Source organism: Molothrus ater, chromosome 30, assembly GCF_012460135.2.
Source record: "Molothrus ater isolate BHLD 08-10-18 breed brown headed cowbird chromosome 30, BPBGC_Mater_1.1, whole genome shotgun sequence".
Classification (NCBI taxonomy): Eukaryota; Metazoa; Chordata; class Aves; order Passeriformes; family Icteridae; genus Molothrus; species Molothrus ater.
This window is the reverse complement of record NC_050507.2, coordinates 1,349,064-1,372,117: the sequence shown is the minus strand read 5'-3', so window position 1 is coordinate 1,372,117 and position 23,054 is coordinate 1,349,064. Positions and strand designations below refer to the sequence as shown.

General features: G+C 57.1%; 2 protein-coding genes across 2 annotated transcripts; both read left to right on the top strand.

Annotated features, from left to right (window-relative positions):
- Positions 1-341: 341 nt before the first annotated feature.
- On the top strand, positions 342-7,341 carry NEMP1 (nuclear envelope integral membrane protein 1). Its single transcript, XM_036399761.2, is given in 11 exon segments — positions 342-612; positions 1,046-1,093; positions 1,096-1,166; positions 1,910-2,120; positions 3,177-3,249; positions 3,351-3,444; positions 3,569-3,683; positions 3,835-4,060; positions 4,700-4,873; positions 5,707-5,921; positions 6,631-7,341. Coding segments are annotated over 10 exon segments (1,314 nt in total). The 5' UTR covers positions 342-524; the 3' UTR covers position 5,921; positions 6,631-7,341.
- Positions 7,342-7,799: 458 nt separating this feature from the next.
- Positions 7,800-21,562, top strand: MYO1A (myosin IA). The gene is made up of 29 exons (XM_036399882.2): positions 7,800-7,888; positions 8,900-9,043; positions 9,795-9,910; positions 10,095-10,189; positions 10,285-10,389; positions 10,486-10,532; positions 11,120-11,183; positions 11,515-11,613; positions 11,699-11,802; positions 12,682-12,829; positions 12,907-13,025; positions 13,926-14,012; positions 14,096-14,161; positions 14,263-14,367; positions 14,617-14,679; positions 14,952-15,152; positions 15,755-15,981; positions 16,751-16,951; positions 18,300-18,393; positions 18,493-18,642; positions 18,739-18,807; positions 19,062-19,148; positions 19,380-19,454; positions 19,558-19,692; positions 19,787-19,893; positions 19,962-20,094; positions 20,610-20,762; positions 20,833-20,960; positions 21,329-21,562. Exons 2-29 carry the CDS (start codon positions 8,921-8,923, stop codon positions 21,450-21,452), a joined length of 3,225 nt encoding a protein of 1,074 aa, XP_036255775.1. The 5' UTR covers positions 7,800-7,888; positions 8,900-8,920; the 3' UTR covers positions 21,453-21,562.
- Positions 21,563-23,054: the final 1,492 nt, after the last annotated feature.

Below are 23,054 nucleotides of genomic sequence, written 5' to 3'. Positions count from 1 at the left end.
GGACCGGCAGGACCCGGGACCGCGGGTTCGGCTGCCGGGGGTGGGGAGGGGAGCGAGGGGCGGGACCTGCGCGCCCCCCCACGCGTGACCCATTCACACAAACAACGCGAGGCCGCGCCCTGATAGGCGGAGGCGGTTGTCAATCATATGGGATATAAAATAAGATGGGGCGTGGCCTGTGATGCCTGAGTTCTGATTGGTCGATGGGCGTGTCCATCAGAGCCGTTACCCGGGAGGGGCGTGGCTGTTGAGTGAATGGCGGGCATGTTGGTCACCGTGGCAACCGAGGGCGGGGACATTGCTGCTTCCTGCACGCACACTGTTGATAGGCTAAAACTACTGTCAATCAACACGGCAGGAGCAGAGGGGCGGGCGTGAGATCAGAGCTGAATTTTGATAGGTCAACTCAGCTGTCAATCGATAAAAAAAACCCGGCGAGCACCTTTCCTATTGGCTGTGGCCGCTCCTCGGCTGCCGGGCTGGCGGCGGAAGCGGAAGCGGCAGGCGCAGCCGCGGCGGGAGGGATGAAACCGGCTCCGGGACGGCGGCGGCTCCCGGTACTGCCCGTGCTGCTGCTGCTGTTCCTGCCCTTCCTGTCCCTGGGAGCTGCAGGTGAGCGGGGCAGCGGCGTCCAAGGGCGGAGACCGGGAGGAGCGGGGCGGCGGCAGGCTCCCGGGGCAGCATGGCGGGACAACAGGAGCGGCCCGGTGCCCGCTGAGCGCCTCCACGCTGAGGGGATCGGTGCGGCCCGGTGGGACCGGGATTTCCTGTCCCGCTGTGCCGATCCCCGGGTACGATCCGGCCTTCAGTGCCGTTCGGGATCTGCTTCACCTCAGGGGCCGGAGGCACCGTCGGGTTTGTGTCGCTGAGGTCGGATTTTGGAGCTCGGAGTCGAGCCCGGAGAGGTTATCCTAGAAAAGAACCAGAGAGCGAATTCCAAGGAAAACAGCGTGAAAACCGTGGGGGATGTGGCAAAGTGGAGCATCCCCGGGGAGGGGAAGGATTGGGTGGGTGAAGCAGTGAACCCCTCCCTGTGTCTTCCCAGGCACCAAGGATGCCGTTATCCAACTCCAGGAGGGACACAACGCCTGGTACAGGAATCCCAGCGCTTCTGCTACACCAACACGCGCGCCCCGCGATGGAACGACGTCTGGACCAGGACACAGGTGACAGCAGCAGGAGGAGGAGGAGGAGGCAGCAGCTCCTCCCTGCTCCAGCCCATCCACCCATCCACCCATCCATCCACCCATCCACCCATCCATCCACCCATCCATCCACCCACCCACCCATCCATCCATCCATCCATCCATCCATCCATCCATCCATCCATCCATCCATCCATCCATCCATCCATCCATCCATCCATCCAGAGAGTTCTGGGTTGGAAGAGAACTTTAAGATCACCGAGTCCAACCCAGCCCCGACACCTCACCTGGCACCCACTGCCACACCCAGGTTTTGTTAAACACACCCAGGGGTGGTGACTCCACCACCTCCCCAGGCAGAACAATCCAGAATTTATCACCCTTTCAGTGAAAAACTTTTTCCTAATTTCCAACCTGAATTTCCTTTTGCACAGCTTGAGGCTGTGTGCTCTGGTTCTGCCAGTTCTTGGAGAAAGAGCCCAACCCCACCTGAGCTCAGCCACTTTTCAGGGAGCTGTAGAGAGTGATAAGTTCACCTCTGAACATAAATCTCTGGGGCAGAACCAACTTCTAAGATAGGAATCCTTGGGGCAAAACCAGCTCCTGGGGCAGGAACCCTGGGGCAGCTCCTGAGGCTGGACCAGCTTCAGGAACATGAATCCCTGGGGCAGACCAAGCTGCTGGGCCAGAAGCAGCTCCTGGGACAGGAACCCAGCCTCATTTCTCCAGGCTGAACCCCCCCATTCCCCTCTGTCTCCCCCCAGATCCGCGTCACCAGCCGCCGCATGATCCGCGTCACCCAGGTGGACAGCGAGGAGGAGCTGGAGAAGTTCAGCCTGTGGAACGTGGTCTTGTCCTTCCTGAGGGGCAAACTCAACAACACCAGCATCGATGTGGATCTCTACAGCAACAAAACCTGCCTCAAGGTCGAGCTGCTGGAGCCTGACACCACCTACTCCGTCGTCCTCCTGCGACGTACGTCCCCTCTGTTAGAAATGAGAAGCTTGATTAGGCCAATATTCAAGCAGCAATCAATTTATTAATTAACATGGTAAAGTGTGAGCAATACAGCACTGGGTACAGTGGGGGAAGTTTTCCCTCCAACTGCACACCCATAGTTGAGGCTTACAGGTATTTATAGGGGTGCTCATCAGCTTTCTCAGCAGTTTCTGTTCCCAATTTTTACTTCACAATTCTAGACACTATTGTGATTTAGTTTTTCTCAGGATGTATCTCAAAAAGGAGGATCCCAGATGGTAGTGGTCCAGTTTCCAAAAGAAGAAAGATGAATCCCATCTGGTGAAGTCCAGCTCCCCAGATGTGGGTCCACCTTTTAATTACAAGGACTATAAATCTCATAACAGTGATGTCCAGCTTCCCTTGGTCAAAACCATAAATCCTTGAGTTGATGTTCATCTTCCTTTCTCAAGCTGCTTTTCTCTGTTTTGTTAAGGTGTGAGATAAGCATATTTCCTTTGTATATATTCCAAAGCTATAGTTTCAAGGATACAAGCAATATTCTAAAATTGTACTTCAAAAGGTTATTATTGCAGAGCTCTTTAAGGATTAACTACAAGCAAAGAGCAACATCCTTAACGCTTTAATTCAAATGCTCCTAAATCAACCAAGGTTAATTGCAAACAAAGATAGGTTCAAAGGGCTTCTTCCATGCTGTACTTTATTATTAGAATTTACTTTATTATTAGAATTCACAACTGTCCCATTGTCAGTCTCTACACATACCACAATCACAAATACACACATTGCCTGTATGTACCTGACCCAAACCACAGCTTTGTATTTCACACCTCCCCACTGGGGGAAAGGGGTCGTGGGATGCCCAGGGGACAGCAGGACAGGGCAGCTCATGATCCACAGACCAGTTCCTTCCTCAGGAAGGGATTTTGGTGTGCAGAAGGAATTTGGGGCACTTGGAGGTCCCATCCCTATCTCCTGTCAGCCTGTGGTAGGTGGGAGCTTCCGCCGTGCCCATCTCCATTGGGATTAATTTTTTTTTTTATTTTTTGCCAGGTTTTGATCCTAAGCTGTTCCTTGTTTTCTTCCTGGGCCTGTTGTTGTTTTTTTGTGGGGACACACTGAGCAGGTGAGCCCCCTCCTTTCCCTGGTGGCTCCTGCTTGGGGGTGTTTGTGCACAGATATCCATAAAACACCTGCTGTGATTGATTCCCTGTGTGATCATTGCAGGAGCCAAATCTTTTACTACTCAGCTGGGATCAGTGTTGGCTTGTTGGCCTCTCTGCTTATCCTTGTCTACATGATGTCCAAAGTCATGCCCAAGGTAGGTGTCACATGTTGAGGGGGTCAGAGACCTTGTAACCCTTTCCATACCTGTACTGGGATGGACTGGGTTTGTTACTCAGCACCTGGGGGAGGTATCCACAGCCTGCCTGTGCTCCCCCCAGAAAAGCCCTGTGTACTTCCTGCTGGTTGGAGGTTGGTCCTTTTCCCTCTACCTGCTTCAGCTGATCTTCAAGAACCTGCAGGAGATCTGCAAGTCCTACTGGCAGTACCTGTTAGGTAGGTGGGAGCTCTGAGATTCACCGGGTGAACATCTCCTAGTGGAACTATGGAGCAAAGCTGAGGCTCCCTCTCCCTGCTGCTGGTGTCAGGTTCCTCCTCATCCTCACAGAGCCCCCAATTTCTGCCCCATCCCTGTGCTCCCCCACAGGTTACCTGCTCACTGTGGGCCTCCTGAGCTTCGCCGTGTGCTACAGGTACGGCCCCTTGGAGAACGAGCGCAGCATCAACCTCCTGTCCTGGGCCCTGCAGCTCCTGGGGCTGCTGCTCATCTACTCGGGCATCCAGATCCACCCCATCGCCCTGGGCCTCGTGCTGGTGGCTGTCTGCACCAAGAACCTGGATTACCCCTTGCAGTGGGCCTTTGCTGCCTACAGGTGAGGAGCTGGGAGCTTGGGATGCCCCAGGGATTCATGTTCCAGAAACTGGTCCAGCCTCAGGAGTTGGTTCTGCCTCAGAGTTCCTGCCCCAGGAGCTGGTTCTGCCCCAGGGATTTGTGTACCAGGAGCTGGTCTAACCCAGGGGTTCTTGCTGTGGGAGGTGATCCTGCCTCAGCTGCTGGCCTTGCCTTAGAGTTCCTGCTCCAGGAATCCTGCCCTGCGAGGGTGGTCCTGCCCCAAGGGTTCTGTCCTGAGAGTTCCTGTCCCAGGGGTTCTGTCCTGGGGTCCTGTCCCAAGGGTTCTGTCCTGAGAATTCCTGCCCCAGCGGTTCTGTCCTGAGAATTCCTGCCCCAAGGGTTCTGTCCTGAGAGTTCCTGCCCCAGAGGTTCTGTCCTGGGGTTCTGTCCCAGGGTTTCTGTCCTGAGAGTTCCTGCCCCAGGAGTTCTGTCCTGAGAGTTCCTGCCCCAGGAGTTCTGTCCTGAGAGTTCCTGCCCCAGCGGTTCTGTCCTGGGGTTCTGTCCCAGGGTTTCTGTCCTGAGAGTTCCTGCCCTAGAGGTTTTGACCTGAGATTTCCTGCCCCAGGAGCTGCTCCCAGCCCATCCAGGCAGTCATTAACTGGTGTTTCCCCCCTGGCAGGAGGGTGCAGAGTTCCAAGCTGGGCCCGACCCCTCCTCGGCTGCTGACAGAGGAGGAATTTCAGCTCCAGGGCGAGGTGGAGACCCAAAAGGCCCTGGCAGAGCTGAGGAGCTTCTGCCAGAGCCCCGAATTCTCTGCCTGGACCACGGTGTCCCGCATCCAGTCTCCTAAAAGGTGACATCCCTGACAGTGAGCTTGGGGTGGCCACCCTGTGTCCCTCTGGGCTGTCACCTCTGTCCTTAGAGACACAGAACTGTGGTGTGAGGGGGGAAAGGATGGATAACACCAGGGGTGGAAAGGGGGAAAGGATGGATAACAGCAGGAAAAGGGGGAAAGGATGGATAACACCAGGAAAGGGGAAAGGATGAATAACACCAGGAAAAGGGGGAAAGGATGGATAACACCAGGGTGGAAAGGGGGAAAGGATGGATAACACCAAGGGATGGAAAGGGGGAGAAAGGATGGATAACAGCTGGAAAGGGGGGAAAGGATGGATAACACCAGGAAAGGAGGAAAGGATGGATAACAGCAGGAAAAGGGGAAAGGATGGATAACAGCAGGAAAAGGGGAAAGGATGGATAACACCAGGAAAGGAGGAAAGGATGGATAACAGCAGGAAAAGGGGAAAGGATGGATAACACCACGGGTGGAAAGGGGGAAAGGATGGATAACACCAGGAAAGGAGGAAAGGATGGATAACAGCAGGAAAAGGGGAAAGGATGGATAACACCAGGAAAGGAGGAAAGGATGGATAACAGCAGGAAAAGGGGAAAGGATGGATAACACCAGGAAAGGAGGAAAGGATGGATAACAGCAGGAAAAGGGGAAAGGATGGATAACACCACGGGTGGAAAGGGGGAAAGGATGGATAACACCAGGGTGGAAAGGGGGAAAGGATGGATAACACCAGGTCCCAGCTGCAAAATGCTTCACCTGTGTGTGTCAGGGCCTCTCCAGGGGCACTGGACACACCTGCCCAACGTGTGCTGCTCCATGGCTTCTCCCAGGTTTGCTGATTTTGTGGGTGGTGCTTGCCACGTCACCCCCAACGAGGTGTCAGCCCATGAGAGGGAGTTCGGCCTGGAAAGTCTCTCCATTGATGAGGAGCTCTTCGAGGAGGATGATGATGATGATGATGAAGAGGAGGAAAACATCAGTGACTCCTCTGGTGGGAATCACAAGAGTCATTCCCTGTTCCACAACCATGTGGATGTCCAGTGAGGTCAGCTGCACTGACCTGGCCAAGGAGCAGAATTTGGGCTGCTCCAGGCATGGTGGGGTTGGTCCTGGTGGGATGGTCCTGGTGGGGATGGTCCTTGTGGGGTTGGTCCTTGTGGGGATGGTCCTTGTGGGGTTGGTCCTGGTGGGGATGGTCCTTGTGGGGTTTGACCCCGTGGGGATGGACCCTGTGGGGATGATCCTCGTGGAGTTGGTCCTCATGGGGATGGTCCCTGTGGGGATGGTCCTTGTGAAGATGGACCCTGTGGGGTTGGTCCTTATGGGGTTGGCCTTGTGGGGATGGTCCTTGTGGGGTTTGACCCCGTGGGGTTTGACCCCGTGGGGATGGACCCTGTGGGGCTGGTCCTTGTGGGGATCTAGACCCCCTCTGACAGGGAGCAAAGGGTTCTGACCTCCCTGCAGCTCCTGCCTGAGGTGTGACCACCGCTCTCAGCACAGCTCTGGGTGTTGGGAGGGGGGTGGGACACACAGGAAACCCCCCCAGGCTGGGAAGTGACCAAGATGCAGCCTGGACCCAGCCCAGCATTTGCAGTGGACGTTTGTGAGCCCCCAGGGTGGCACCCCCAGGGCAGGGACCCCTCCCAAACCTGGGTGTTTCTCTGGCTCCATGCCCCCGTGCCACAGCTGCAGACAGGAGCCCCTTTCCCCCTCTCTGGGGTGGGGATGGACCTTCCCCTCCATCTCCTCTGCAGGTTCCTGAGGGTGACACACACGAGAGGAACTTTGGACCTGTCCTGTTGGTACCTGCGTGCTCAGCACCTGCCTGGAGCCGTGGTGAGGAGTCACCTGCTCCTCCTCCTCCTCCTCCTCCTCCTCCTGGTTCAGAGGTGTCAGAGGGCTCCAGCTGGTCGGGCCACACCTCTGCCTTGGCTTCATTCCCGTGTGGATACCAAAAACTCCTCCATGGAGCTGTGGAGCCTCAGGGTCTGCTGGCTGCCCCTGGATGTGGTGTTGGGGTAGAAGCTGTTCTCAGCCCCCTCTCCCCATGCCAGAGCTGAGGATGAGTGTGGATGTGCTTCCTCCCTGCCTCACTGCCCTTCTCCTGTTACTTCTCTCCCAGTAGGTGTGGGCAGGGACTGAGGGTGACCCCACTGATGTTCCAGTGGGGAACTCTACCAAATCCCAAAGCTGGAGGGGACACCCCAGTCTATGCAACTTCCTAAGCAATAATGCTGCCCTCACCTGCTCACAGTGTCTCAGCTCCAGCCCCTACCTCACCTGGAGCTTCTGCCATCAGTTTGTCCCAGGTCTGTCCCTGTCCCAGGTGTGCTTCCCCAGTCCTTGCTGTGCTTTCCTCCCTGTTCAGCTGTGAGCAGGTTCAGTTACTTCATCCCCCCCCCCCCCCCCCGCTTCAGCGTGGTGGATGACTGATTATATTTTTAATAAAGATGTATTTTTTAGGACCTGAGCCTCATTTGTTCATCCTGCTGTGACCTGTGGGAGGTCATTCTGCTGGCCATGGTTTGTGGGGACACAACAACCCCTGGGTGACACATTGCCTGGGGTGGGGACCAGGTGTCCTCCTTGGGGCCAGGTGTCCTTGGAGCAGCCCTGAGCATTCCCGATTCTCCAGCCCCAGCTGCTCCTGCTTCTCCAGCCCTGTACCTTGCCCCTGTTTCCCGCAGCCCAGGAGAGGAAGCTCCCTTTGTTTGCTCGGCTCCAGGACTTTCCCTGCTTGTTCCTGCTCTGAGCTGCCGGGTGGGGAAGGTCGAGCCGGCACCGCGGGCAGGAGCTGCAGCCGGGGCCACTCCTGAGGCTGATCCCCGCTTGTTGCTCCTTCGTGCCTCAGTTTCCCCAGCTGAGAGCTCTGGGGGAGGGCCCTGCGGTCTCCCCCTCCCCTCCGTGGGCCGGACGGGGCCAGCACCGGGCGCTGGGCTGGGCTGAGCCCCGCCGGTTCCGGGGCAGCTCCAGCTGAAGCCACTCCAGCAGCTCCTGCTCTGTGACCCGGAGGTGAGTTGGGGACCCAGGCAGCACCTGAAGCCCCCGAGCCCCCCAATCCTCAGCTGGATCGGGGTACCCTGACCCCACAACCCCCATCCCATGGGATGTGGGGACCTGGTGGCATTGGGACACCCGGGGTGAGCCCAGCGCTGCCCTGGAGCTTGGGGGGGCTCTGTGGTTCCCATCCCACCCTGCTGACCTTGGGGTCCCACCCTGCAGCACGGGGGGCTCAGGCCCCTGGAGGGTTTTGCCATCTCTAGAGGGTGCTGGGACCACCTCCATCGCCCTTTTTTTTGCCCCATCTTTCCCCACCTTCTCCTCATTTGTGAACTTTCCCCGGGGCACTTGGGTCCTATTCTTGGGGCAGGGATGAATTCAGCCTCCACTTCCTCCCTCCTTCCTGGCAGGAGGAAGCCGGGGTGGGGAGAGGAGCCCAAGCCCACCAAGAGGTCACCCCCAGGAGCTGCTTCCCCCCGGTGTCCTCCATCCCTCACCCGTGAACTTTCCCCGGGGCACCGATAAGCGGGGCTGGGTTTACAGCCCAGCGCCCCAGCTGTAAACTGGGGGTGAAGGTCACCCCAGGAACGTGACTGTGCTGTCACAGACAGGTGAGGGATGGAGGACACCGGGGAGAAGCAGCTCCTGGGGGTGACCTCTCGGTGGGCTTGGGCTCCTCTCCCCACCCCGGCTTCCTCCTGCCAGGAAGGAGGGAGGAAGTGGAGGCTGAATTCATCCCTGCCCCAAGAATAGGACCCAGGTGGCCGCATTTCCTGCCCGGGTCTCCTCTTCCCCCCAGCATCCGGCTGCCCCCAGCCCCACCGCGGGCTCCTGGGCACCAAGACACCCCCACAAGGTGCCCCCCATGCCTTTTGTGGGTGTGTGGCTGCCTTGTCCCCCATCCCCAGGGCTGGGGGGGAGAAACCAAGATCCCACAGACCGCTGAGGAGCTTGCGGGGTGTTTTGGGGAAGGGGCTGCGTGTCTGTGGGTGCAGATCCTCCATCCCCCGTGCTGTGTCCCAGCTGCCCTGGAGCTGCCCGGCCATGGAAGGCTCCTCCTCGCTGCTGGACGCCGAGGCTGTGGCGGATCTGGTGCTGCTGGACCCGCTGACCGAAGAGTCGCTGGTCCAGACGCTGCGGGAGCGATTCCGGCGGCGCGACATCTACGTGGGCAGCGGGACCGGGGGGGTCTGGGGTGGGGAGGGACGGGGATGGGGGCTGCTGTGTGGGAGTGGGGTATATGGGGTGTGTGGTATGGGATATGGGGTACGGGGTATGGGATATGGGGATTGGGATATGGAGTATGGGATGAGGAATGGGATATGGGATATGGGATGGAGGTTGGCAGGGCTGCAGGGTCTGGGAGGGTGAATGGGATATGGGTGGGGAATGGGATATGGGGTATGAGATATGGGTAGGGAATGCGATATGGGGTATGAGATATGGGATGCAGATTGGGATATGGGATTTGGGTGGGGAATGGGATATGGGATGGGGAATAGGGTATGGGGAATGGGATATGGGGTATGGGATGGGGATTGGGATATGGAGTATGGGATGAGGAATGGGAATGGGATATAGGATATGGGATATGGAATGGAGGTTGGCAGGGCTGCAGGGTCTGGGAGGGGGAATGGGATATGGGGAATGGGATATGGGTGGGGAACGGGATATAGGGTATGGGATATGGGATGGGGATTGGGGTATGGGGAATGGGATATGGGATGGGGATTGGGATATGGGGAATGGGATATGAGGTATGGGATGGGAAGGGGATATGGGGTCTGGGATGGGGAGTGGAAGGGCTGCACGTTCTGGGATGGGGAGCAGGATCTGGGGTCTGGGATGAAGACAAGGATCTGAGATGGGGATGGGGAGCACCAGGACGTCCCAGCCCCTCATCCCTGCTGTCCCACAGACCTACATTGGGAATGTGGTGATCTCAGTGAACCCATATCAATCCCTGCCCATCTACACCCCGGAGAAGGTGGAGGAATATCGCAACTGCAGCTTCTTTGCCGTGAAACCCCACATGTGAGCGAGCACGGGCGGGCTGCTGGTGCCCTCAGCCCCCTGGATTGTGCCAAGGGCATCACTGCCGGGCAATCCCAAAAGAATCCACCTGGGGCAACACCACAGCCACAACCGGGGGAGGGTCTGGACGTTTCCTGAAGCCCCCAGATGGTTCCAACCCCTTCCAACCCCTCTTGCCCCCCAGCTATGCCATCGCTGACGATGCCTATCGCTCGCTGCGGGACCGGGACAGGGATCAGTGCATCCTCATCACCGGCGAGAGCGGCGCCGGCAAGACAGGTACAGCCGGGGCTGCAGGGGGGGCGAGGGGCACTGCGAGGGGCACAGCAGCGCCCACGACCCCACCCCAATAATCCCCCACCCCTCTCTGGCAGAGGCCAGCAAGCTGGTGATGTCCTACGTGGCAGCCGTGAGCAGCAAAGGGGAGGAGGTGGACAAGGTGAAGGAGCAGCTCCTGCAGTCCAACCCTGTGCTGGAGGGTGAGTGCAGCACATCCCGAGCTCCTCCTCGGGCATCCCAGGGCTCGGGGCTGTCCCCCCTGGACTGCACCTTAACCCCCCCCTGCTCTCCTGCAGCCTTTGGGAACGCCAAAACTGTCCGGAATGACAACTCCTCCCGATTCGTGAGTGAGCTGGGGAGGGGGGCTGGACCCTGCGGGGGCCGTGTGGGTCCTGATGGGGCTGGGAGAACAGAGGGGATGGGGATGGAGATGGGGGGATATGGGGAATGTGGGGATATGGGGATGGGGGTTGTGGGGGTGTGGGGAATGTGGAGATGGGGATGGGGGGATGTGGGGAATGTGGGGAATGTGGAGATGGGGATGGGGGAATGTGGGGAATGTGGGGAATGTGGGGATGGGGATGTGGATATGGGGATGGGGGGATGTGGGAATGTTGGGATATGGGGATGGGGGGATGTGGGAATGTTGGGATATGGGGATGGGGGGACGTGGGAATGTGGGGATATGGGGATGGGAGGACGTGGGAATGTTGGGATATGGGGATGGGAGGACGTGGGAATGTTGGGATATGGGGATGGGGGGATATGGGGATGGGGGGATGTGGGGATGGGGGGATGTGGGGATGGGGGGATGTGGGGATATGGGGATGTGGATATGGGAGGGATATGGGGATGGGGATGTGGGGATGGGGGGAGTGGAGCTGCCAGTCCCACCAGGACCCCCTTCCCTGAGCCAGCCCCCTCTCCCAGGGCAAGTACATGGACATTGAGTTCGACTTCAAGGGCGAGCCCCTGGGAGGGGTGATCAGCAACTGTGAGTACCCACCAGGCATCCCACTGCACACACCCCTGTGGGAAATTGATTTGGGGAAAATTCTTCAAACCTGACAGAAGGTTCTGTCATCTGTGTACAAACCTTGAGGTAAAAAATACTGATTTGGATATACCATAGGATAAGACAGATGTTGCTGAGAGAGAAATAGAACTAAAACCAAATTTCAAAAGGCAGCCTTGCAAAAAAGGCTTCGTGAAGCTTTGCAAAATTCAGAGAACTTGCGGAATACGTTATTAAATTATTCAAAGGTTTATTCTATTCATTATCCAAGCCACAACGTGATTTAACCCAACATGACCCCTCCCTGCAGACCTGCTGGAGAAATCCCGCGTTGTCCGGCACGTGAGGGGCGAGAGGAACTTCCACATCTTCTACCAGCTCCTGGCTGGGGCTTCACCACAGCTGCTCCGTAGGTCCAGTGTGCGGGATTTGGAGGTGGAGCAGGAGCTGGGGAGGATCAGGGCTGAACTTCCACCTCCTCTCCCCTCCACCAGAGCAGCTGAAGCTGCGCCAGGACTGCGGGCACTATGGATACCTGAAGCAGGAGGGCTCCAGCCTGCCTGGCATGGATGATGCAGCCAACTTCCACGCTATGCAGGTACCCACGGGAAGACAAGACCCCCCAGAAAAAATTCTGGAGCCCACCTGTCCTGGTTTAGGGCAAATTTGGGAGAAAACCTCCAAAAGGGGGCCCCTCCAGAAAGCAAACCCACATGGCCCCCCTGCCCAACCAGCTGGGGAAGGATTCCTTAGAGAAAAGTGGAAAGAACCTGTTTATTTAACAGGCACAGCAACCCCAGCACACAAAATGAACAATACCAGATGACACCGCTCTGAAAAAGATTACAAATTCAGAAAGTCTCTCTTGGGGGTGATCACTCTGTTCTCAGTCCCTCCTGTGCTGGGGCAGCTGCTGCAGCCACAAGGTGCAAACTCTCGGTGTTTCCCAGGTCCCAGTCCAGAGCAGGTTCAAGTTGGTCCAAAAAAGAGAAAGGAGAAACAGCCCAGGGAAAATTTGGACTGCTTAGCTAAACTAACTAATGAGCAGGAGCAAAAAGCAGGAGCAAAGCAGGAGCAAGAGCAAAGTGAAAAGTAAAGCAAAAAGCAAAAGCAGCACTGCCCCATCTGTGTGTCCCACCAGCCATGGGGGAGCAGCTGATAACAAAACCAAACCAAAACTTCAGAGCCAGTCTTGAAGGCACAGAACATAAAATCCAGCATAAACAGAACACAGGAATGGGGATACAAGCATCACAACATCACCCTAGGACACCCTTCTGTGTGTCCCACCAGTTGTGGGGGAGCAGGCTGATAACAAAACCAAAACCAAACATTCACCCTTCCAAGCCAGTCTTGAAGGCACAGAACATAAAACCCAGCATAAACAGAACACAGGACTGGGGATACAAACATCCTAACATCACCCTAGGACACCACCCCATCCTCTGAGCTGTTGTGTCCATCTGTCCATCCCCAGGATGCCATGAGGGTCATCGGCTTCTCGCCTGCCGAGGTGACAGAGCTGCTGCAGGTGACGGCCGTGGTGCTCAAACTGGGCAACGTCCAGCTGAGCAGCAGCTTCCAGGCCAGCGGGATGGAGGCCTGCAGCATCAGCGAGCCCCAGGGTAGGGATGGGAATATTGGGGTGGGGGAGACCCCCTCAGCCCCTCCCTTGGCTCTGGAACTGCCTCTCCTCACCCAGAGCTGCGCGAGATCTGCGAGCTGATCGGGCTGGACCCCGGCACGCTGGAGAGGGCGTTGTGCTCCCGCACGGTGAAGGCACGGGATGAGACGGTGCTCACCACCCTCACTGTCCCCCAGGTGAGCAGCACCACCCCCAGCCATGGGGCTTGGGGTATCTCAGGACTTTAGCTGCTCAGAGTGACCCCAAGATACGGTAGGAAGTCTCTTTTCCCAGCCCGGCGCTCGAAGGAGTCAGAGCTCTTCTGTTCTCGGTCTCAAGGTTGTTTATTGTATCTTATTTATAAAATTTTTTTCTCCTGTCCAGCTGAGGTCTGCTTAGCAAGACAGTCAGAGGCACTCTGCCCACCTTTTTATACTAAAAACTACGTGTACAATATTTACAATAACTTCCCAACACCTATCACCTATGTTAGACAGTGAGCTTCCACTATAAACCAATCCAAAAATGCCACCATCACAGCAGGAGATGGAGGCCAACAAGAAGGAGGAGAAAGGCTGGACATGCCCAGATTTCTCCATCTTGCCTCTTGAACCCCCATTCTAAATCCCCAAAATTCTACATTTTCACCCTGTGATTAATTCACTATCATTCTACTCAAACTCATTTAATAGGCATCATCAGAAGTTTATCCCAGAAGGTTTTCACCTGGCAGGATTCCACCAATTATCCACCAGTTCTGGGAAGCGTGGCAGCAAGAAAGAAAAACTATGATAATATGCTAAAATATGCTAAAGAAGAGCCCCTTCCAGACCCCAAAAAACTGTATAAAACCCCTTAGAAATGACATTTGGAGACCCACAGGGACTTTGGTGCAGTAGAAACCAAATCCTGAGTCTCCCCGACCCTGATCGCCTGGCTCAGAGTCGAGATTGCTTGTGGCTTTTTCCAAATTTATACCTTGATGATTTCATAAATGTCCTTAATTATTAAATTGGATGATTCATTTAGAACGGGCTGGTGCCTGGCAGCCCACCATGAGCTCTCCCCTCTCACCAGCCCCTGTCCCCTCTCCCCAGGGCTACTACGGCCGGGACGCGCTGGCCAAGAACATCTACAGCCGCCTCTTCGACTGGCTGGTGCAGAGGATCAATGCCAGCATCCAGGTGAGCTCCAGGAGATCCTGGAGCCCCAGAAGGAGCCTGGACCCCCACCCCACACAGGGCTCAACACCTCATCATGCCCCCAGGTGAAGTCGGACAGGCAGAGGAAGGTGATGGGTGTCCTGGACATTTATGGCTTTGAGATCTTCCAGGTGAGTGAAGGATCCGCCAGGGGGTTGGGAACAGCATTTGAGACACAGGGCAGGGCTGGAAGCTCAGGAAGCAGCTGCCATAAAGGATCCTTCTCTCTCAGGACAACGGGTTTGAGCAGTTCATCATCAACTACTGCAACGAGAAGCTGCAGCAGATCTTCATCCTGATGACGCTGAAGGAGGAGCAGGAGGAATACGTCCGAGAGGTACCTCCAGCCCTTCCCAGAGCACAGCCCCGATGAGTTTCAGCCCCTCTGGGACGGGGAAGTGCTGGAGACAGCTCTGCTGCACGTTCCTCCCTCGCCCTGCTCCCTGCTGAGAGCACATTCAATGGCAGGAAGGGATTTAGGATCCTCAATCCCGTGGCCGGACATCCGGTTCCTGCCCCACAGCAGCTGTGGTGTCCGTGGGGTAGGGTCTGGTTATTGCTGTGTCTGACCCACATCTCCTCTCAGGGCATCCAGTGGACCCCAGTGGAGTTTTTTGACAACAGCATCATCTGTAACTTAATTGAGAACGTGAGTTGCCCACCCAGTGCTGGGATTTTGGGGTTCCAGCTCCCACCACAGCCCAAACTGGGATCCACTGGGTTGGTTTGGGGTGACACCTTGATTGAGATCGTGAGTTGCCCACCCAGTGCTGGGATCTCAGGGTTCCTGGGATTTCACTGGGTTGGTTTGGGGTGACACCTTGATTGAGAACATGAGTTGCCCACTCAACTTGGGGTGGGATCCACTGGGGCTGGTTTGGGGTGACCCCATCCCTCATGGTGACACCATCCATCGCACAGAGCACCACAGGGATCCTGGCCATGCTGGATGAGGAGTGCCTGAGGCCCGGCGTGGTCAACGAGGACACGTTCCTCACCAAACTCAACCAGCTCCTGGCCACACACAAACACTACGAGAGCAAGGAGACGCAGAACGCCCGGCGTGTCACCGACGCCAGCCTGCCACCGCGCTGCTTCCGCATCCACCACTACGCTGGCAAGGTCTGGCAGTGCCCTGATCCTCTTCCCTGTGCCACATTGCTCATCCCAGAGCCCTGATCCTCTTCCCTGTGCCACATTGCTCATCCCAGAGCCCTGATCCTCTTCCCTGTGCCAGGCTCCTCTTCCCAGAACCCTGATCCTCTTGCCAGTGCCACATTGCTCATCCCAGAGCCCCGATCCTCTCTCCAGCACCCCAATCTTCTTCCCAGCACCATACTCCTCATCCCAGAGCCCTGATCCTCTTCCCTGTGCCACACTCCTCTTCCCAGCACCCCAATCCTCTTCCCGGAGCCCTGATCCTCATCCCAGAGCCCTGATCCTCTTCCCAGCACCCCAGTCCTTTTCACAGCACCCTGGTTCTCTTTCCAAGACCCTGGTCATCTTCACAATGCCCCAGTCCTCTTCCCAGCACCCTGATCCTATTCTCAGTGCTCCAATCCTCTTCCCAGCACCCTGATCCTTTTTTTGGAACCCCAGTTCCCTTCCCAGTGTCTCAGCTCCTCTTCCACCTTCGCACAGGAGATGTGGGGCTGTGCTAGACTGGGAGCAGACTGGATCTGCCCCACTCCCTGCCCAGGCGCTGACCCCACCGCCCTCCCCAGGTGACCTACAACGTGACGGGCTTCATCGAGAAGAACAACGACCTCCTCTTCCGTGACCTCTCGCAGGCCATGTGGGCAGCCCAGCACGCTCTGCTGCGCTCGCTCTTCCCCGAGGGAGACCCCCAAAAGGTCTCCCTCAAGCTGCCCCCCACTGCAGGCTTCCAGTTCAAGTCGTCCGTGGCGATGCTGATGAGGAACCTCTACTCCAAAAACCCCAACTACATCAGGTACCGGCCCCTGTGGTATTTTCAGAGCTCTCCAGAAGAGGGGGAATGGTTGAATTTGATTCCATGTTCTTAGAAGGCTAATTTATTATTTTATGATCTATATTATATAAAAGAATGCTATACTAAAACTATATTATATTAGTAGTAGTATTTAACCGCCTTGACCCACTACAGTCAAAGACAACCAGTACAACAATTTCCTGGACCCTATTTGTGAAGGCAAGGATATTTATGAGATTTTTGTTAAGATTTTGGGGTGGGTCCTCACTGGTTGATGTGCTGTCTGCTGATCAATGTATCTCTGTCTGTGTCAGGGTTGCATTGACTTTGAATCTTCATATTTGAGTAATTTTTAAAAGAAAATGAGAGAATATAACACAGACATTGGAGAATACTGAGAATACTGAGTTGTAAGAATAGAGAAAGGATACAGACAGAAGGCTTAACAAGATACTAATGAAAAACCCATGACTCCTTCCAGAGTCCCAACACAGCTGGCTGTGATTGGTCACTAAATAAAAAAAATTCACATGAAACCAATCAAAAATGACCAGTTGGTAAAGAATCCCCAAACCGCATTCCAGAGCGGCAAAACACAGGAGAAGCAAATCAGATAATTATCGTTTTCATTTTTCCTCCGAAGCTTCTCAGCTTCCCAGGAGAAGAAACCCCGGCGAAGGGAATTTTCAGAAAATGTGACAGAGACACCCCCGGGGGTGTCTCTGAGCACCCCAAACACCCCCCCCAAACCACCAACTGTGCTCTGCAGGTGCATCAAACCCAACGACACCAAGTCAGCCATGGTGTTCACGCCGGAGCTGGTGCTGGCCCAGGTGCGCTACCTGGGGCTGCTGGAGAACGTGCGGGTGCGGCGGGCGGGCTACGCCTTCCGCCAGCTCTACGGGCCCTTCCTGCAGCGCTACAAGATGCTCAACGCCCAAACGTGGCCCCGTTGGGACCGTGGGGACAGGTAATGGGACTGGCACACACCCCTGTGAGGCTCAGGGGGCTGCCAAGGGAGGGCTCTGACCAGTGAGGCAGAGCGGAAGTTTTCCAGGGTAGAAATCCGTTTTGATTTAGGTGAAACGTACGTTTTTGAGTTGAGTCTGGTTAGAAAACACGGCTGTTTAGCCTGACTGCAAAAGCCTGGGCTCAGAGAAACTGCTTCAGGGAAGGACAGAGGTAAGGGGAGGGAGACAGAGAGTGATAGAGAAAGACAGAGAGAGTGCTGCGAGAGCAGGTCAACCCGACCTAGGAATTCTTTCTGATAAAGAAGATCTAGCAGCAAATGTCACATGAAATTCATAAAAATGAATATGTATCAAGCTGTGACGGTGTTCACAGGGGGTTTTAGGATGAGGGAAGAGACGAGGATCTGACTCCATGTTTCAGAAGGCTTGATTTATTATTTTATCATATATATTACGTTAAAACTATACTAAAAGAATAGAAGAAAGGTTTCATCAGAAGGCTGGCTAAGAATAGAATAAGAAAGAATGATAACAAAGGTTTGTGGCTCGGCTCTCTGTCCGAGCCAGCTGGGCTGTGATTGGCCATTAATTAGAAACAACCAACATGGGCCAATCAAAGATTCACCTCTTGCATTCCACAGCAGCAGATAATCAATGTTTACATTTTGTTCCTGAGGCCTCTCAGCTTCTCAGGAGGAAAAATCCTAAGGAAAGGATTTTTCATAAAAGATGTCTGTGACAAACCTGACCTAAGAATTCTTTCTGATAAAGAAAAACTAGCAGCAAACGTCACACGAAATTCGTAAACATGAATATGCATGAACCTATTGTGAAATTCTATGCATATATATTTGAGAGGGGGATAAAAAAGGACCTGAAGTTCCCAGAAGTACGCATGGCATTTTAAAAGAACGATTCCCACACGTGTCCGGCGCTGTAATAAACATACCGGCTTTACAACTTCCACAAAAGTTGTGGAGTTTTGATTATCTCCGCAAAACACCAACCCCGAATTGTCGTCTTATATATCATGACTTCTATTATCATTATAGTGCAAGGATTCCATATCACCAGAGTTTCATACCTCCTCAATGTTTCTCGTAGGCAGCTCCTCTAAGCACTGACTGCTCCCAGTCCTTGCAGCAGCCATCCGACTCCAGACCCCACCAATCCACTCTTTTATACCACTGTTCTTATTGGCTTCTTATTGGTGTGGCCTGTTAACATCAGGCCTGCTCCTAATTTTTAGTAATCGGTTCAGCTGCAACTCTTTGTGGGGGGATAAGATTACATTCTAGACCACCTTCATACCCTGGATCCCTCTACACCAACTCTGCCCCGATGCAGGGAGGGGACCGAGGTGCTGCTGGCAGGTCTGGAGCTCCCCGCCGAGGAGCTGGCGTTTGGCCACACCAAGATCTTCATCCGCTCGCCGCGCACCGTGAGTTTGGGAACGGGGCAGTTCCAGAAGGGATCTCAGTTTGTCCTGTGAGTTCCTGGGGCTGCTCAGTGAGCCCGTGCTTGCCGTGGTTGTGCCCAGCTCTTCGACCTGGAGCGGCGGCGCCAGGAGCGCGTGGCCCAGCTCGCCACCCTCATCCAGAAGATGTTTCGGGGCTGGCGGTGCCGGACCCAGTACCAGCTGATGCGCAAGAGCCAGATCCTCATCTCTGCCTGGTTCCGTGGCCACAGGGTGAGGAGAGGGCAGGCCCTGGCCATGCTTCCCCTGCCCATCCCTCTCCCCCTGGCTCTCCAAGCCCACCCCACTCACTCCCTTGTTCCCCCGCAGCAAAAGAACCGGTACAAGCAGATGAAGCGGTCGGCACTGATCCTCCAGGCGTATGCACGGGGCTGGAAGGTGAGGGCTGGGCAGCTCCAGAGCCACCATGGGGCTGGCCTGGCGTGGGGGAGCAGGGTGGGTGGGGACAGGGGCTCTGTGTGCCCCACGGTGGCACCAGGAGCTCCGTGCATCCCACGGTGGGACCAGATTCACCCTCATCTCCTCTCCCCGTCTTTCCTCCTTCTCTCCTGCCTCTCTCCTGCCTCTCCCTCTCTCTCCATGTCTGTGTTGGTGTCTCCCCCTCGGGCTCCCTGGGCTCTCCACCCCTGCAGTCTCGCCGGCTCCTCCGGGAGCTGAAGTCCCAGTGCCGACGCCACGCGGCCGCCACCACCATCGCTGCTCATTGGAGAGGGTATCAGGTAACGGGGCCACGCGCCCTCAGGCCGCCTCTGTCCTGCTGTCCGTGCCGTCTGTCTGTCTGCCCACCCCACTCCTGCCCACCCTGTCGGGCTGGAACCTCTGTTCTCTCCACTGGGGCCAAAGAGGGATGGGGGATGTGGGGGATGTGGGGGACAGGGGATACATGGGGGACCCTTTGTGGGGCTGGTGGTGATGTCTTGGTGTCCTCACCGCTGGCACTGTCCCCACAGGCACGCAGGACCTACAGGAAATATTTCCGTTCCAGCGCCAGCACCTGCCTGGCCAACTTCATCTACCGGCGACTGGTGAGTGGGGCTGGGGGAGAGGGGACCACGCTGCCATGCCAGCCCCCTGCCCTGCTGGGTGCCCCTGCCCTCCCCTGACCCCTTGCCACGTTGTCACCCCCAGGTGCAGAGGTACCTGGTGGGGCTGGCCAAGAACCTCCCCCCGCTGTCAGTGACCGACCGGACCTGGCCCCCGGCGCCCTACAGGTTCCTGGATGCCACCAACCAGGAGCTGAAGAACATCTTCTACCACTGGAAGGTGGGAACAGGGGAGAATTCCAGGTGGGATTTCGGTGTGCCAGCTCACCTGAGAGAGGTCTTTGGTGGCACCAAATCGTCCCCTCCCTCGGCAGTGCAAGAAGTACCGGGACCAGCTGCCGGCGTCGCGGCGGGCGCAGCTGCAGGCCAGGCTCTGCGCCAGCGAGCTCTTCAAGGACAAGAAGACCCTGTACCCCAAAAGGTGCCAGGGCAGGGGGCTGGGGGTGCAGGGGAGCTCAGGGCAGCAGTGGCTGATGGCCTCGTCCCCAGCCTGCAGCAGCCTTTCCGTGGGGAGTACCTGGGGCTGAAGCAGAACCCCAAGTACCAGAAGCTGCACGCGGTGGCCAAGGACAAGCTGGTGATGGCTGACAGCGTGAGGAAGGTGAACAGGGCCAGTGGGAAGGTGAGATCTGCTTTGGGGCCGTGCTCTGGGCTGTGGGAGGGCACACGGGGACACCGTGACCCCGTGCTCATGGTGACCACCTGCCCACCCTGAGCCCCTGCCCACAATGACCACGTGCCCACGCTGACCCCCTGCTCTTGGTGACCCCCTGCCCACCCTGACCATCTGCCCACGCTGACCCCCTGCTCTTGGTGACCCCCTGCCCACCCTGACCATCTGCCCATGCTCTCCCCCTGCCCACAATGACCCCCTGCCCACAATGACCCCCTGCCCACACTGACCCCCTGCCCACAAGGACCATGTGCCCACACTGAGCCCCTGCCCACGCTGACCCCCTGCTCTTGGTGACCACCTGCCCACACTGACCCCCTGCTCTTGGTGACCACCTGCCCACTCTGACCATGTGCCCACACTGACCCCATGCCCACGCTGACCCCTTGCTCATGCTGACCACCTGCCCACACTGACCATGTGCCCACACTGACCCACATGCCCACGCTGACCCCCACCCACAGACAGTCCCACGCCTGCTGCTCCTCACCACCGAGCACCTGGTCCTGGCTGACCCCAAGGCCGCCCAGCCCAAGACCGTGCTCAGCCTCAGTGACATCCGTGGCGTCTCAGTCACCCGCTTCTCCGACGGCTTCCTGGCCCTGCACCTCAAGGAGGTACCTGGGGAGGGGGGCCCTGGGGGCTCAGGGGGTCCCCAGCAGGGCTGACCCCCTGTTTGCCCCACAGGTCTCCACGGTGGGGGCCAAGGGTGACTTCCTGCTGGTCAGTGACCACCTCATCGAGCTGGTGACCCGCCTGTACCAGACCTTCGAGGCCACCACGGGGCAGGCGCTGCCCCTGCACATCACTGACAGGTGTGGGTGGGGCTTTGGTGGGCGTGGTTACAGTGGGTGTGGTCACGGTGGGCGGAGTCTGAAGGGAAGACCTCAATGGGTGGGGCAGGACAGGGCTGGGAGCGCAGAGGGCGTGGCCTCTGTGGGTGGGGCTGATGTGGGTGTGGGGTTATTGTGGGTGGGACAGGGCGGTGCTCAGGGTGGGGCTGAGGTGGGGGTGGAGCCTCCAAGGGTGGGGCGTCATGTGAGTGATCTGATTGGCTGCAGCAGGAAGCTGCTGAGGAGTGGGTGTAACCAAGGCAGCTCATTGGGCAATGAGGGGACGGATGTGGGCGTGTCCCCCTCCCACCTCTCCATCCTGATTCCTCCCCTCCATCCTCCCCCTCCAGGTTCTCCACCCGCTTCCCGAAGGGCGACGTGTCCATCACCGTGGTGGAGTCCCCCAAGGCCAGCACCAACGGCCCTGTCTGCAAGAAAAAGGGCAGCAACAAGATGGAGGTCCTGGTGTACTGAGGGGACCCTCACCAGGACCCACCCTCACCCTGGAACCCTGACACCCCCTTTATGTCATCCCCCACCCCGTGGGGGTATGCTGGCAGCACCCAGGCATCGCTCCAAGCCCATTAAAGGGATGCTGACGTGTCGGTACCAGGGCGGTGTCACCTCCTTACAGGTGGGGTGGGACCTCAGGGGGCAGTGCCCAAGCTGGGGGGGCACAGCCTGGTGATGTAGCCCCTCATCCTGGCCTCCTGCTTTCCTGACTTTTCCTGATGCCTGATTGCAGCCAGCACTCAGCTTGTGGTGATTGGAGAGGCTCCAAATTGTGGCCACTTTTCCTCAAGTGGCTCACAGCTCGCTGCTTCAGAGGCAATTTCTTGGCGGCCGTGGGTGGCTGCATGTGAGGTCCCTGTCATCCTCCTGCCTGCTCTGGATGTCCTTGTGCCCCTGCCCAAGGTCCCCCCACCCAAGGGGCTCCTTGCCTGGGCTGGTGCTGGAGCTGCACTTAGGGACCAGGAACGTGGAGAATGGGACAGAGGGAATTCACTGCACAGCCCCAGTGACTCTGCAGCCCAGGACCTGTGGGACCTCCATCAGTCCTGCACCCCCCAGGTGCCTCAGGACCCCCATAAGGACCCCCATCAGGACCCCCATCATTCCTGCAGTGCCCAGGACTCTCTGGACCCCCACCAGTCCTGCAGCTCTCAGGATCTGTGGGACCCTTCCAGCCCCAAGAATCCTCAGGACCCCGTAAGCCCTGCAGCCCCCACGTCCTTCAGGAGCTCCATCAGTTCTTCAACGCCCCAGGACCTGCAGAACCCCTGCCAGTCCCCCAGCCTGGAGAATCCTCAGGACCCCATCAGCCCTGCAGCCCCCACGTCCTTCAGGAGCTCCATCAGTTCTTCAACGCCCCAGGACCTGCAGAACCCCTGCCAGTCCCCCAGCCTGGAGAATCCTCAGGACCCCATCAGCCCTGCAGCCCCCAGGACCCCACAGCCTTCATGACAGGGTCTCCCCCCCTTTTCTGCCTTTCCCCCCCTGCACTCATCACGCTCTTGACGAGGCTTTTTATCCTGTCCCCACACATCACCAGCGTTACCTCGGGTTGCTGCCAACTCCCCGTCACGTCACCATCAGCACCAGCTCCCAGGTGGGCCCTGGAGCAGCTCCAGCACGTGGGTGGGGCACGTGCGTGTGCACAGTGGCACTTTTGGTGGCCTGGCCGTGTCCCAGCACCGAGGGCTCCCCGCTCTGTCACGTCCCAGCACCAGGGACCTTCCCCCTCGCCCATAAACAAGCCCGGGGCACCGCGGCTCTTCACAGCTGCGTCGCACTTGGCATCTCACAAGTAGGTGTTATTAATTAATTAGACCGTCTCTGGCCAGGCTCCGATTTAATTAACGTTGCCGGTGCTGCAGATGCTGCCCTGCCCCGGGCTGTGTTGCCACGTGAGCCGCTTTCCCGAGGGGCTGCTGCAGCCACCAGAGCAGTCACCACTGCCTGTTGCTCGGGATGGAGACCTTGGCTCTCGTGTGTTGGCCCAGTCCTTCCCTCTTTGCTTGTGCCCCTCTGTTTGCCCCCAAATTTTCCTCCCCATCTTCCACCTTGGCGCATCCT

Excerpts from the sequence above, each read along its gene's own strand:
- MYO1A (XM_036399882.2), top strand. The coding sequence starts at position 8,921 with ATGGAAGGCTCCTCCTCGCTGCTGGACGCCGAGGCTGTGGCGGATCTG. Across the intron at positions 11,614-11,698 it reads GGCTTCACCACAGCTGCTCC|AGCAGCTGAAGCTGCGCCAG; the intron begins GTAGGTCCAGTG and ends CCCCTCCACCAG. Across the intron at positions 18,643-18,738 it reads CCTGGTTCCGTGGCCACAGG|CAAAAGAACCGGTACAAGCA; the intron begins GTGAGGAGAGGG and ends GTTCCCCCGCAG.